A 15,798-nucleotide genomic window follows, 5' to 3' on the forward strand; every position below is an offset into this window, starting at 1 on the left:
CAATACTTCATAATGACAAAGCGAAAACAGGTATGTCAACATTTTTGCCAATTTATATACGAAAAAAATATATATATATTTACATAAGTATTCAGACCCTTTGCTATAAGACTCAAAATTGAGCTCAGGTGCATCCTGTTTCCATTGATCATCCTTGAGATGTTTCTACAAATGTATTGGAGTACACCTGTGGTAAATTCAAGGCACTCATCTGTCTATATAGCTTCCAACATTTGACAGTGCATGTCAGAGCAAAAACCAAGCCATGAGGTCGAAGGAATTGTCCATAGCGCTTTGAAAGAAGATTGTTCAGGCACAGATCTGCAGAAGGGTGGCAAAAAAAAGTCTGCAGCATTGAAGGTCACCAAGAACACAGTGGCTTCCATCATTCTTAAATGGAAGTAGTTTGGAACCACCAAAACTCTTCCTAAAGCTGGCCACCCGGCCAAACTGAGCAATTGGGGGAGAAGGGCCTTGGTCAGGGAGGTGACCATGAACATGATGGTCACTCTGACAGAGCTGTAGAGTTCCTTTGTGGAGATGGGGGAAACCTTCCAGAAGATTACAGCACTCCACCAATCAGGTGGTCACATATACTGCCTTCCCGGCCTCTAGGTCATCAGGCTGCTGATTATCCCGCACACCTGTCACCATCGTCAAGTGCACCAGCGCCTCATGACACTCACCTGGACTCCATCACCTCCTTGATTAATTTCCCTATATCTATCACTCCCCTTGGTTCTTTCCTCAGGTGTTATTGACTATGTTTCATGTTGGTGTGTTGTTTGTGTTTCGTGTTTATCGTTTTGTTTATTTATTAAAAAACTCACTCCCTGTATTTGCTTCCCGACTCTCAGCGCACTCGTTACACAGGCCTTTATGGTAGAGTGGCCAGATGGAAGCCACTCCTCAATAAGAGGCACATGACAGCCCACTTGGAGTTTGCCAAAAGGCACCTGAAGACTCTCAGGCCATGAGAAACAAGATTCTCTGGTCTGATGAAACCAAGAAGGAACTCTTTGGCCTGAATGCCAAACGTCACGTCTGGAGGAAACCTGGCACCATCCCTACATTGAAACGTGGTGGAGGCATCATGCTGTGGGGATGTTTTTCAACAGCAGGGACAAAAAGACTAGTCAAGATTGAGGGAAAGATGAACAAAGCAAGGTACAGAGAGATCCTAAATGGCATATATTATTATATATTAAAACCTGAACCAGAACGCTCAGGACCTCTGACTGGGGTGAAATTTCACCTTTCAACAGGACAACGACCCTAAGCATACAGCCAAGACAACGCAGGAGTCTCTGAATGTCCTTGAGGGGCCCAGCCAGAGCCCGGACTTGAACCCTATCGAACATCTCTGGAGAGACCTGAAAATAGCTATGCAGTGACCCTCCCCATCCAACCTGACAGAGCTTGAGAGGATCTGCAGAGAAAAATGGGAGAAATTCCCCAAATACAGGTGTGCCAAGCTTGTAGTGTTATACCCATATATCTGACAAAGGTGCTTCAACAAAGTACTGAGTAAAGGGTCTGAATACATATGTAAATGTGATATTTCAGGTTTTATTTTGAAGAAATTTGCTAACATTTCTAAAAACCTGTTTTTGCTTTGTATTTATGGGGTATTCTGTGTAGATTTGAAGGTTGATGAGGGAAACAAACCATTTAATACATTTTAGAGTAAGGCTGTAACGTAACAAAATGTGGAAAAAGTCAAGGGGCCTGAATACTTTCCGAATGCACTGTACATGTGGATGGTATCCCCCATTACATAACACTGGATCACTGGTCAGCCAATCGATTGTGAGATAAACAGGGGCTGCTGACAGCTCTGGTGGTGGTCAGTCAGCTACAGAGATATGCAGTATATAGCTGTCAAAAGATGGTACTTGTTTTCATAACACTGGCTCTGGGGGTGGGTTGTGGGGGTAGTAGTTGAATAGTTGGGTTACAGACCAATCTCTCCTACACTGCAATTATAAAATACTCAGAATCAGGCTGTGTTTAAATTGCCTTCTGTTGTACCCAAACTACAAAAAACATTTTAGTTGCGCAATTTTACATCTAACTATAGTGTTTGGTGCAGTATTTCGCAAGTATTGTGTTGTGTGGTCTTATGTAAACAAAATCGGAACTACTGGGCAGGTCTGTCTCAATGTCTATAGATGGGTTAGCTGACAACGTCACGAAAACAATGTGCACGCTTCAATTGGGCAGAAGTCCATGTGTTGTTTTGATTTTGGATGGCCAGATAGCTAGCAACAATGACAAGAAACTGCCATGTGGGGAATCTTAATTGGCTCGTTTCATCTTGTTCTTGATAGCATGTCTTGTTTTGAGGTATTTTTTACTGATTTCATGTAAACGCTAATATGGCTGAAATATATTGCAGCTTTAACTGTAAATACTACAATATTAGTCCGCAAAAACACTAAGGTGTATAATATATATATATAATATATATATATATATATATATAATATATATATATATGTATAATACTACAGTGAATAATATATTATTTATAACATTAGTATTTTGTCATGTGGGTAGCTCTGTTATCTGCTGTTGATATTTCTTCCACAGCCACCACATTAGCCATACCCACTCATTAAGTTCAGAATGGGCAAGTAATGGTGACTCAATGGAGTGGAACAATCTCAAGGGAAACAGCCATTAACCAATATGCGTGGGTGGGTTTCAACCATTTCAGTTCGCCATCTGCTACTCCTTTGGTCAACCATTAACTTTGGGAATGTTTCCAGAAGAAGGTGGACATTACAGTTTTTTTTCTCCAAATCTGTCCTATGCCACGCTCATCCTTTGACCACAGGGAAGTTGTGTACACCTGTACAAACCAAACAGTTTGCCCATGTACATTAGTGCAGATGTTGGCAAAATGGCAACGGAAAAGCATGGCACGGCATGAGGATGGGCACTTCTACTACTAGTCGGTGTGACCTCACAGAGCTGTGTGAGGCCATGTGTCCACAAACGTGAGGGGTACTGAATGGATACGAGGGATGGGCCCAGGAAACAAATTTGTTAAGGTTTCCCCAGGTCATGTGACCGGTGACCCTATGACGTCTGAAGAGTCAGGCCTTGCGGATCTCAACTTAGGATCAACGCTATATGTTCAGACAGAAAGTGAAATTGAAGCATAGCCTTCAGAAGTTAAGTCAGAGAAGAGAGGGGGTGGAGCTGCTGGACAGAAGATAAGCGACGGCCCTTATCGCTCTACCCACAGGAGCACTCAGGCACGTCAGCACCGAAATAAAAGAGAATATGCTTAGGAAAAATGACCCCTGTTCATGCTTCTCAGTCTTGACTGAATCCATCACTAACTAGACAAGGGCACAAACAATTAAGGAGTGCTCTCCAAACTCCATATCTGACTGTCTCCCTCAATCAAGCATTAAAAGGCCAAATTACCTAAATATTCTGGCCACAGGCTTGTAGGATAACCATCGCATTGAGGTAATATAAGCAAAATTACATGACTTTGGATTCCCACGCTAGACAGACAAAAAGGAGAAAACATCTCATTTGGGACATAAACTCAGCAAAAAAAGAAATGTCCCTTTTTCAGGACCCTGTCTTTCAAAGATAATTCGTAGAAATCCAAATAAATTCACAGATCTTCATTGTAAAGGGTTTAAACACTGTTTCCCATGCTTGTTCAATAAACCATAAACAATTAATGAACATGCACCTGTGGAATGGCCGTTAAGACACTAACAGCTTACAGACGGTAGGCAATTAAGGTCACAGTTATGAAAACTTAGGACACTAAAGAGACCTTTCTACGGACCCTGAAAAACACCAAAAGAAAGATGCCCAGGGTTCCTGCTCATCTGTGTGAACGTGCTACAGGCATGCTGCAAGGAGGCATGAGGACTCAAGATGTGGCCAGGGCAATAAATTGCAATGTCCGTACTGTGAGACACCTAAGACAGCGCAACAGGGAGACAGGACGGACAGCTGATCGTCCTGCTCAGTGGCAGACCACATGTAACAATATCCGCACAGGATCTGTACATCCGAACATCACACCTGCGGGACAGGTACATGATGGCAACAACAACAGCCCGAGTTCCATCAGTGCTCAGACTGCCCGCAATAGTATGAGACGCTGGACTGAGGGCTTGTAGGCCTGTTGTAAGGTCCTCACCAGACATCACTGGCAACAACGTCACCTATGGGCTCATCGTGAGATGACCCTCCAGCATGACAATGCCACCAGCCATACTGCTCGTTCTGTGCGTTATTTCCTGCAAGACAGGAATGTCAGTGTTTTGCCATGGCCAGCGAAGAGCCCAGATCTCAATCCCATTGAGCACGTCTGGGACCTATTGGATCGGAGGGTGAGGGCTAGGGACATTCCCCCCGGAAATGTCCGGGAACTTGCGGGGTAACAATCTCACAGCAAGAACTGGCAAATCTGGCGGTCCATGAGGAGGAGATGCACTGCAGTACTTAATGCAGCTGGTGGCCACACCAGATACTGACTGTTACTTTTGATTTTGACCCCCCCCCCTTTGTTCAGGGACACATTATTCAATTTCTGTTAGTCACATGTCTGCGGAACTTGTTCAGTTTATGTCTCAGCTGTTAAATCTTATGTTCATACAAATATTTACACGTTAAGTTTGCTGAAAATGAATGCAGTTGACAGTGAGAGGACATTTCTTTTTTTGCTGAGTTTAGTATTATAAGTAAGGTGAAATGGTAAAAACCTGGGGACAGGTGTTCTTTTAATCTCCCTCTATTTATAAAACATAATTGGGATCACTAGACATGGAGGTAACTTGAAAGGATAAAAGTACAAGCTTCCCAAAAGACAAGAGGTCACAAACCCAATAGTGTATACACCATGCATAGCACAACTAAACTAAGCCTGCATTCGCTCCACTCTCATTTGAAATGCCTTTCAGGAATCTTTTCTAGCTAGGTAAACAGTGAGTATTTCTGTTTGTCTTGACCTATTTCATGGAATGTTTCCTAAGAATTGTGTTTATCCTTGTTCAGTTGGTAGGGGAAGTTTTTATGGGCAATCAATTGTGGATTTGCACAATGTGTCATTTTTTGTCCATTTCCGATTGAGGCGCCACATGCAGCATTTACTGTGAATGGGGTAACGTTGCCTTTAAAACATGCATTGCAAAGCGCAATCAGATTGAATCCCGGTTCAAGTATATTTGCTCTCGTTATTGTGGGTCTCTTGAAAAATTGTACCCGATTTTAGTTCTGAAAAGGTGCTACCTCCAATAGTCGTGAAGCTGTAGTTACAAGTTCAATAAAAATAAAGTCAGTATGACTTGTTATAAAATGGAATTTGGTGAAACCGAAGGTTTCAGAACCATTGTGTAAATACTAGGGGCAGAACTCAATCCAGATCGCAGATCTGCATAAAAAAAAAAATCCCATTGCGCCGACATGAGTTTACTGCGAATGCTGTAACATTGCCATTAAAATTGAGCTATAACGAGGATTTTTCTGCAATACAGATTGAATCCCACCCTAGGCTTCTAATTAAAATTCCCTTTCAGCAAAGGGATCATCTCTATAAGCAATTGTGGCCTGGTACCATTAACACTTGGCTAAACCGTAATGATTGTAGGTTGTCGTCATGCACATTAGATTTGTACCACAAGACAAATGAATTACAACTTTTTATTAATAGATACTAACCCATAGGGTCTCATAAAAAATAAAAAAAACTTTTCATTTATGATCTGCACAAAATATAAAAGATGCATTGCATATGTGTTCTCACAGATCAGTCTTAGTCATTCAGTTGAGGGCCTGCTTAGGCATCCCACAGTGCAACACTGTCTAGGAGAAACCAAATATGTTTACAATAATATTCACATATCAACGTCTGATAGCATGTGCACATTTTCAAAAACACTGGTACAGAAAAATATGTGGACTCGGCACGATTGTCTTGGGAGAATATATATATCTCTCAACATGTCGCAATTATCAAAAGCAACAAATATTCTTTTAACATCAGTCTGTCAAAACAAACTCCATAATAAATTTGCTTACTTTCATTTTAGAAATAAACAAAATATGGTTGCTCAGATGAAATCCCAATTTTCATGAAATACAGGAATTATAAGAATTGACTACACACTATGAAGTACGGACACCCAACAAACAAAGAGCTTATTCATAATCAGTTGGGGACTTGTCAACGTGTGATTGGCCCCGGTGGGAAACTAATGGACAAGACATCGCAAACCACAAGGTCTGCAGTGGCACGTTCAGAAACCGGAACAGCAACAGAACAAGATCAGCTTAGATGGCGCAGCAAAGATTGCCGACAGCGCAGGCACAAGAACTCTTCAGCTTCTTGCCCTTCACATCCTCTTCCTTTCTCGATGCAGGGCCAGCTCCGATATCCGCCACATCACTTCTCAAAGTCCGTCCAACACTTCTCCATAAGTAGTTTGGCTCTTCTACTCAATTGAGCTAAGTGCCGAAAGTGGCCCTTATGCAGTGGACCAGAGTTCTGGAAGCTACAAGGTAGTTCAGCAGACCTGCAGCATGTGAGCGTTGCCACTGAACTCCTCATCAACCTGAAACATACGAGACGCTTTGTTAGATTACCTGCTCATCAATTCAATCACCCTTCAACTAGTGCCATCATGGAGATATCACTTAATCACTCTGCATTTATTTTCGAGACACTCACCTCAGAGTAGGCAGGCAGGTTCGGGAACTGGAACGCAGAGGCGTGCATGAAGATGGGGCTGTCGTCACCATCGTAGTCATTCAGAAGGGGCGTGAGGGGCTGGTCCAGGCGGCAGTCACGTGTGACGTCACAGTAGCTGGGGGGAGCAGAAGGCATGCGCAGGGACACCCAGCTGGCTGAGGCGTTGCTGACCGAGCCATCTGTGCTGCTCATGCTGTTGGTGCGGCTTCCCAGGCCGGCTGTGCCGATGACCAGCGGCAGCTCCAGGATCAGCTTTTCGCTGCCTGGGATGTGCATGTAGATCTGGAGGTCGGGATAACATTAGAAACCAGACTTGCCGAGTGGCCATTTCAAAAGGCTGCATGTCTAAACTAGTGCGGTCACTTGGCTAATCCCCTTATCCAACTGAAGGGATCTGGCGGATTTACAGTAATGACCATAGTATTACAAGCATGTCTATGATGCGTTAGTTTGAAGGTTGATCAATACACTTAATTTCCCCAATGAAAGTTCTTTGCTACTCGAAACAGCTGCTTACCACCAAAGCCATTAGCACTCTGCTATTTTGCTAGTTGGAGGGGATCAAGATGCTCACCATGAGGGCGTACTCTACACGGATGATGTTGCAGCCCAGCATAGAGGGCTTGATCTTGGGCACCCGGATGGTCTTTCCCTGCCAGGCGTCGCACATGCCGGAGATGATGTGGTTGCCGCGCACAGAGGACAGCTTCTGCCGGAAGACCTTGGTCCTGCCATTGGCCTGGTAGGTGTGCTTGGAGATGATGGCTGCCTTGGGGACCACAATCCGTGAGCAGGTGTTCTCAAACTTGGCGCAGATGCAGATGTCTTCACCCTCACAGAACCCCTTGCGGTCAATCTTGGCATTCAGGGATACCTGGCCATCAGGAATGAACATGCAGGTGACCTTCTTCTCCTTCATGCCACCTGTAGGAGACTGAAGAGAGGGCAAGAAAAATAGTGGTTTCACAGGGGCGCACTTGAACAGATGTTTAACCATGTTTTTAGAGCTCCAATTCAATATCGCTCTTCCTTCATGTCCACATAAATGCCAAGTTAACTTAATAATTTGAAGACTTCTAGGAACAAATCTGTCCATGCTTTACAAGGCAGATGCGCAGCATATAACAGAGCTGCCCGACCTGAAGCTTTACATCAGGACCCGACTAATCCCACATTTGAAATTATAGTGCAAGGGAAAAGTCTGCGATAGACTGCTCACCCTTAACTTTTTAGGGATAGGGGGCAGCATTTTCACTTTCACTTTGGATGAATTGCATGCCCATAGTGAACTGCCTCCTACTCTGTCCCAGATGCTAATATATACATATTATTATTACTATTGGATAGAAAACACTGAAGTTTCTAAAACTGTTTGAATTATGTGTGTGAGTATAACAGAACTCATATGGCAGGCGAACTTCCAAACAGGAAGTGGAAATTCTGGGGCTGGTTGATTTTCAACTCATCGCCTATTCACATCCCAGTAAGATATAGATCTGTTCGCACTTCCTACGCCTTCCACGTTCTACTGACTGAAGCCTCTAGTGTGATGTGGGACCGGATGGCAGCTATTTGAGTCAGTGGTCTGGCAGAGTGCCAGGTCCTGGTCAGGTGCATTTCTCATGATATCGCCATGCGTTCCATTACTCTGTAGACAAAAACGAATGCTCCGGTTGGAACGTTATTGGATATATATGATAACAACATTCTGAAGATTGATTCTCTACTTAATTTGACCAGTTTATTCGACCTGGAATACAACTTTGAAGTTTTCGTCCCGAGTTCGCCTGGACTGGCGCCAGCTTTTGGACATGTGAACTAAACATGCTAGCAAAAGTAGCTAATTGGACACTAGTAATGGACATTATCGAACAAAACAACAATTTATTGCAGAACTAGGATTCCTGGCACTGCATTCTGATGAAAGATCATCAAAGGTAAGGGAATATTTATGATGTAATTTCATATTTCTGTTGACTCCAACATGGCAGAGAAATATTGTGTACCTCTGAGCGCCGTCTCAGATTATTGCATGGTATGCTTTTTCCATAAAGTTTTTAAAAAATCTGACACAGCGGTTTCATTAAGAACAAGTGCATCTTTAATCATATGTAAAACATGTATCTTTCATCAAAGTTTATGATGAGTATTTATGTTATATGACGTGGCTCTCTGTAATTACTCCGGATATTTTGGAGGCATTTCTGAACATGGCGCCTATGTAAACCGAGATTTGGGGATATAAATATGCACATTATCGAACAAAACATAAATGTATTGTGTAACATGATGTCCTATGAGTGTCATCTGATGAAGATTATCAAAGGTTAGTGATTAATTTTGTCTCTTATTTCTGCATTTGTGACCATCTTTGGCTGGGAAAAATGGCTGTGTGTTTTTTTGGATTTGGTGGTGATCTAACAAATATATGTTGTGTTTTCGCTGTAAAACATTTTAAAAATCGGATACGATGGTTAGATTAACAAGATGATTATCTTTAATTTGCTTTATTGGACTTGTTAATGTGTGAAAGTTAAATATTTCAAAAAATATTTTTGAATATCCCGTGCTGCCTTTTCAGCTGAATGTTGGGGGGAAGAGGCAATAATGATGCTTTCAAAATGTCATATGTTGTGTATCAGAAATACTATTAACAGAGGAGTTTCTTTTCAGACATCCAAGTGGCAAGTTAGCGTGCAACTCAGCTATTTCTACTTTTGCAGTTCAGGCTGCGGTAAGTGAGATGAACTCACCAACAGATCTGGTGTGTTCACATCCAGGGGCTCCTCCACCTCAAAGTGTTTCTTGCACTCCAGGGCAGGCTGAGCAGGTCTCTCCATAAAGGCCTTGACGTAGTATTGGACATAGCCAAACTTGCCCTTGTAGGAAGACACAATCTGCCTTTGGGGAAACAAAGGTAAAGAAAGATAAGACAGAGCCACAGACCCAGAGAGGAAGATGTATTGTATTGACAATAAAATAATACAGGCCAATGCAGAGACATACCCTTGCTGGGGGAGCTCAAATCCAAACATGTACTCATACTTGTTGCCAGGTCTAAGGATAACTGAGCCATCATGATCTGAAAATGAAAAAGAAAGCCATTTAATAAAGGTGATTTATCTTGCCAATTCCACTAAATCAGGCAAAAGGTTGGTTTATTTTATTTTTACTTTAGACTATCAGCTATGTTAACTTCCTGCCAAGCCTTGTGTTGGGGGGTTTGCCAAGGCCACCATGCCACTCTGCCAAGTACGGTGAAACATAGATACTAAATGCTTGACACCTCATAAGGGGATTCCCTGTATCGACTGACCATGCACTGCTCAGTTAATGCTGCCAAAATCTTTTGCATGGTTCATTCCATGAAATTCAACTCTAAATCAATGACTCCTCATAAGTAGGGGACACTTTCAGTCTAAATAACAGTTCGGTAAACAAATCTAATAACGTTATTTGACATTAATATGTAATTCAACCCTTACAGTGACATTTGAAATGCATGTCATAATCACGAAAATGATTTGAGTCACTAACCTTAGCTAGGAAGTTAATCATCATCGACAGCAGCACCAGCTAAACGGGCATCCACATGGCTACACTTGAAAACAAGTTATCATGTTGAATGCTTGGAAAATTTATGAGGATCTTACCAGCTGGCTGGTCATCAAGTTGAACAACCTCTTCGTATCTCAAGTACTCATTCTCCTCTCGGCATTTCTGCTTTCCTTTGGCATATTCCACTTTTGCGCATCCAACTCCGAGCACTTTCATAGCCGAGACTCTCGTCACCTCAGCTACTTCCACCAGGATCTTCCCGGCTACTTTGTCTCCACTGCAGTAAAAAGTCTTGCTAGGATCGCTGAAAATAACCTCGAAGGTCTTCACTCTCTTTGATATAACAACCATGTTCGCTATTTAATCGATATCCAAGTCGAAGAAGATTTGAACTACAAGAAGTTCAGAGCTATTCCAACTCAAGTTTTGTTGTTCAATTAGACTGTCAATATATGATTGGGCGAGGTTCAGAGGTCTACGATTGGGATGCAGCGCAAAATGCTTGCTTTATAGCGTACGACTAAACTCATAAGTTACCTTCTCTCATGTTAACAGTGTGAGCTTACAAACCAAGAAGGCGCAGCTTTTATATGTGGAGACCAGCCAGTGATTCACCAGGGTTGTGATCACCTCAACTGAGCATGTGGAAGCAGAATGCACAGTATGGCTCAGCGCATGCACATCACTGTCATTGGTTGAAAAATATGCTTGTGTCGTCCTTAACCAATCACCACCCGGGAACTGCGCGTGGACACCTCGTGGCTGAGAAGAGAGCGCGAGTGCTCAGCAGTTGTAACGGAAGCGGAGGAGTGGCTAGACTAGACGCTTGTCTGGAGAAAGAAATTAACTTCACAAGCCCGGGACAGGAATAATATAATTAATTTGCCCTCAAATCTATAACGTGATTTAATATTTTTACAGCCCCATCGATTTACATTTTCCATCCTGGTAGTGGATAAATGAGTGTTATGGCTCTAACTATTGTCAGTCGTGTTGGGAAAACAATTTGACACAGTTGTTTGAGGACAAGCTTGCTTTGGAATATTTTTGTAAAACCTTTTGGTCATATTTCTACATAGGCTTGGCCATGCCTTCAGTAGGCTTTCAAGGAAGCACACCGTGATTAGGTTCACAGTCAGACATGTCACTGCACACAACATAAATTTACAACCATCCCCCAAAATGATCCAAATGAACTACATACATTTTCCTCGGGTTTGTTATTCCATGAAACCAATTTAGAAAAAGTAGCCAGATCTGCATTTTAAAGAGACTTATGAGGGGTGATGTTCAGTGTACATCCACTGCTATTATCAAATCAACATCCAAAACGACATATTGATAACTAACATATGGACTCTATAGTTCCCAGCATAGGCTGTAGACCTTGTAATTAAGAAATCATTGGCCCCATGGCTTTGTTTTTTTTTCATGCAATTCTACGTAATTTACATGACAGAAGAGAATAGCTGGATATTTTTTAATAACAGACAAATTACATACATGAGTGGCAACTCTTGACTGACAAACTGAGATCAATTGGTATTGAATTCGTCAGGGCATGGACTCTAAAAGGTATCGAAGCACTCCACCGAGATTTCGGCCCATGTTGATTCCAATGCTTCCCACAGATGTATAATATTTGCTAGATGTTCTTTGGGTGGTGGATCATTCATGATACACATAGGAAACTTTAGCGTGGAAAACACTGCGCCATTGCAGTTCTTGACAAAAGCCGGTACGCAAATTGATAGCGGGTGCCAGAACAAGGGGGAGTTCTTATAGACCGCCAGCAAAAAAAGCCTCTATTTACATGTTGCATATATGAGTGCATTTCACACTACTTTTGGATTATAATTTGTAAAACTGGGATGAAATTCGTTCTTAATAGAATTTCTGTGTCATCATCGCAAATCAACTGCATTATACTTTTAAAAAACACTTCAACTTCAACCAGTAAAATGTATCTTTGGCTAGCTTTTTGTATTAAAGTAGTTAACGTGACAGCCTATCCTATATCAATGACGTTAGCATTTTAGCTAACAACTGCTGCATCCAAAATAGTTATTTATGCAAAGATCACAAGCAAATATAATCTTAGCGACTGTTCAAGCAATAATAAAAACATCATTATAAGCGTATGATAACCCAACAGTCATTTTATTGAGAAGTAATAAAAACGTACATCTATGCTATATTGAAAGGAGGGCAGTTGGCGATTGCCTTCTTACCGCCGCCTAGAGTCGCACACATCTGGAAAAGGGTCTATGGCTTTCACCTATTCAGTCTATGTCATGGAAAGAACATATGTTCTTAATGTATTGTATACTCAGTGTATATCATAGGCTATATCATTGCTTCCTCATGGGTCCCCCACAGGCCTGGACCCTTCAGCATAGGCCTACATGCATGCATGCAGGAGCACGCACGCATGCATGCACACACACACACGCTTAATTGCTTTGGGTTCTTTTCAACCATGACAAGGACTGAAGAGCCTGCAACCTTGGGTCACAGGAAAGCTTTCTCAACAACTCATATTTTTAGCATGTAGATCCTATGTCTTATCATTATCCCATAAGTAATGATCCTAACTAAATATCAGCCATTTTGAGTCAGTTCAAAAAATTATACATATAGAGACATATTATATAACCCTTATAACACATCATGAAGGCTCATACATGCTTATAAAAAGTTATATATAACAACCTCTCTCTCAACGTGATAAAGACAAAAGGAGATGATTGTGGGCGGAACGAGCACGCCCCCATTCTTAATGACGGGACTGTAGTGGAGCAGGTTGAGAGTTTCAAGTTCTTTGGTGTTCTAAGGTTGTGTGAGGGAAAGGGGTTGAGTGTGTATGAGTGTGTGGGTGTATGTGTGTATGCCACAACTGTTGCGAGGGAGTAAAAGATGTTAGGAATAATACAGGATGATTCACAGTAATTGTTTGCTAATATAATAATGGCTTGCAATAATGTCATTTTGGTAATAGCGAGACTGGTGAGAGGTAAAATCCTTTGCATAAATTGCCTACATTACTACAAATATTAATAGCTAATTATGGAAAATAAGATAAACAGGATTTTTTTCTATATATATATATATATATATATATATATATATATATATTGATGGCTATATCAGAAATCAGAAATCAAATTTTATTTGTCACATACACATGGTTAGCAGATGTTAATGCGAGTGTAGCGAAATGCTTGTGCTTCTAGTTCCGACAATGCAGTAATAACCAACAAGTAATCTAACTAACAATTCCAAAACGACTGTCTTATACACAGTGTAAGGGGATAAAGAATATGTACATAAGGATATATGAATGAGTGATGGTACAGAGCAGCATAGGCAAGATACAGTAGATGGTATCGAGTACAGTATATACATATGAGATGAGTATGTAAACAAAGTGGCATAGTTAAAGTGGCTAGTGATACATGTATTACATAAGGATGCAGTCGATGATATAGAGTACAGTATATACGTATGCATATGAGATGAATAATGTAGGGTAAGTAACATTATATAAGGTAGCATTGTTTAAAGTGGCTAGTGATATATTTACATAATTTCCCATCAATTCCCATTATTAAAGTGGCTGGAGTTGAGTCAGTGTCAGTGTGTTGGCAGCAGCCACTCAATGTTAGTGGTGGCTGTTTAACAGTCTGATGGCCTTGAGATAGAAGCTGTTTTTCAGTCTCTCGGTCCCAGCTTTGATGCACCTGTACTGACCTCGCCTTCTGGATGATAGCGGGGTGAACAGGCAGTGGCTCGGGTGGTTGTTGTCCTTGATGATCTTTATGGCCTTCCTGTAACATCGGGTGGTGTAGGTGTCCTGGAGGGCAGGTAGTTTGCCCCGGTGATGCGTTGTGCAGACCTCACTACCCTCTGGAGAGCCTTACGGTTGAGGGCGGAGCAGTTGCCGTACCAGGCGGTGATACAGCCCGCCAGGATGCTCTCGATTGTGCATCTGTAGAAGTTTGTGAGTGCTTTTGGTGACAAGCCAAATTTCTTCAGCCTCCTGAGGTTGAAGAGGCGCTGCTGCGCCTTCTTCACGATGCTGTCTGTGTGAGTGGACCAATTCAGTTTGTCTGTGATGTGTATGCCGAGGAACTTAAAACTTGCTACCCTCTCCACTACTGTTCCATCGATGTGGATAGGGGGTGTTCCCTCTGCTGTTTCCTGAAGTCCACAATCATCTCCTTAGTTTTGTTGACGTTGAGTGTGAGGTTATTTTCCTGACACCACACTCCGAGGGCCCTCACCTCCTCCCTGTAGGCCGTCTCGTCGTTGTTGGTAATCAAGCCTACCACTGTTGTGTCGTCCGTAAACTTGATGATTGAGTTGGAGCGTGCGTGGCCACGCAGTCGTGGGTGAACAGGGAGTACAGGAGAGGGCTCAGAACGCACCCTTGTGGGGCCCCCGTGTTGAGGATCAGCGGGGAGGAGATGTTGTTGCCTACCCTCACCACCTGGGGGCGGCCCGTCAGGAAGTCCAGTACCCAGTTGCACAGGGTGGGGTCGAGACCCAGGGTCTCGAGCTTGGAGGGTACTATGGTGTTGAATGCCGAGCTGTAGTCGATGAACAGCATTCTCACATAGGTATTCCTCTTGTCCAGATGGGTTAGGGCAGTGTGCAGTGTGGTTGAGATTGCATCGTCTGTGGACCTATTTGGGCGGTAAGCAAATTGGAGTGGGTCTAGGGTGTCAGGTAGGGTGGAGGTGATATAGTCCTTGACTAGTCTCTCAAAGCACTTCATGATGACGGAAGTGAGTGCTACGGGGCGGTAGTCGTTTAGCTCAGTTACCTTGGCTTTCTTGGGAACAGGAACAATGGTGGCCCTCTTGAAGCATGTGGGAACAGCAGACTGGTATAGGGATTGATTGAATATGTCCGTAAACACATATATAATACAAATCGAGGTGAGGGCGATGGAAATGCATTTGGCAATTGATGTACTTCTGTTCTGTGAGTGGCACTGTGTGCTCTTTTCGAAGGATGGATCCCAGTCTATTCAGGGCTATGGGATCCGGGGGGGTCGGGGGTGGTCTGCCGGGCATTGGGATGACAACCCAGCTCGGGATGAGGAGGGCTTTAAGTGGGTGGAATAGTGGGGACCAATTGGAGGTTTACTTAGTAGCAATGCAAATATCATGGTACAGCTATATAGACACTCAATAATGATGTTACTTTTGAATGGTATGTTTACAAACATATATTTTGATAAATAGAATTTAAAGTTGTGTCTCATTATGGAAATGATTGTAATGGCTTAGCAGATAATAACAAAATATTATCATTTACCTGGCTAAAAGAGAAGGGATATAATTTATATTGTTTACAGGAAACTCATTCAACAATTTTAGATTATGTTTTGTGGAAAAAGGAATGGGGGGACGAAATATATTTCTCCCATGGGCAAAGAAATTCAAAGAAATTGGAATTAATTAACAGTCATTTTGATCCAATTGTGCAAATTGTCAAAACAGATCATC

At 42.3% G+C, this 15,798-nt stretch overlaps 1 protein-coding gene across 1 annotated transcript; it reads right to left on the reverse strand.

Annotated features, from left to right (window-relative positions):
- Positions 1-5,665: 5,665 nt before the first annotated feature.
- Positions 5,666-10,902, reverse strand: LOC118398079 (thioredoxin-interacting protein-like). Its single transcript, XM_035793081.2, has 6 exons — positions 10,381-10,902; positions 9,734-9,809; positions 9,481-9,628; positions 7,302-7,661; positions 6,707-7,009; positions 5,666-6,590 (listed from the first exon to the last, which is right to left on the reverse strand). Exons 1-6 carry the CDS (start codon positions 10,634-10,636, stop codon positions 6,543-6,545), a joined length of 1,191 nt encoding a protein of 396 aa, XP_035648974.1. The 5' UTR covers positions 10,637-10,902; the 3' UTR covers positions 5,666-6,542.
- Between the last annotated feature and the right edge of the window lie 4,896 nt (positions 10,903-15,798).

Source organism: Oncorhynchus keta, chromosome 19, assembly GCF_023373465.1.
Source record: "Oncorhynchus keta strain PuntledgeMale-10-30-2019 chromosome 19, Oket_V2, whole genome shotgun sequence".
Lineage (NCBI taxonomy): Eukaryota > Metazoa > Chordata > Actinopteri > Salmoniformes > Salmonidae > Oncorhynchus > Oncorhynchus keta.

Excerpts from the sequence above, each read along its gene's own strand:
- LOC118398079 (XM_035793081.2), bottom strand. The coding sequence starts at position 10,636 with ATGGTTGTTATATCAAAGAGAGTGAAGACCTTCGAGGTTATTTTCAGC. Across the intron at positions 9,810-10,380 it reads ACTTGATGACCAGCCAGCTG|ATCATGATGGCTCAGTTATC; the intron begins GTAAGATCCTCA and ends TTTCATTTTCAG. Across the intron at positions 7,662-9,480 it reads TGAACACACCAGATCTGTTG|TCTCCTACAGGTGGCATGAA; the intron begins GTGAGTTCATCT and ends CCCTCTCTTCAG.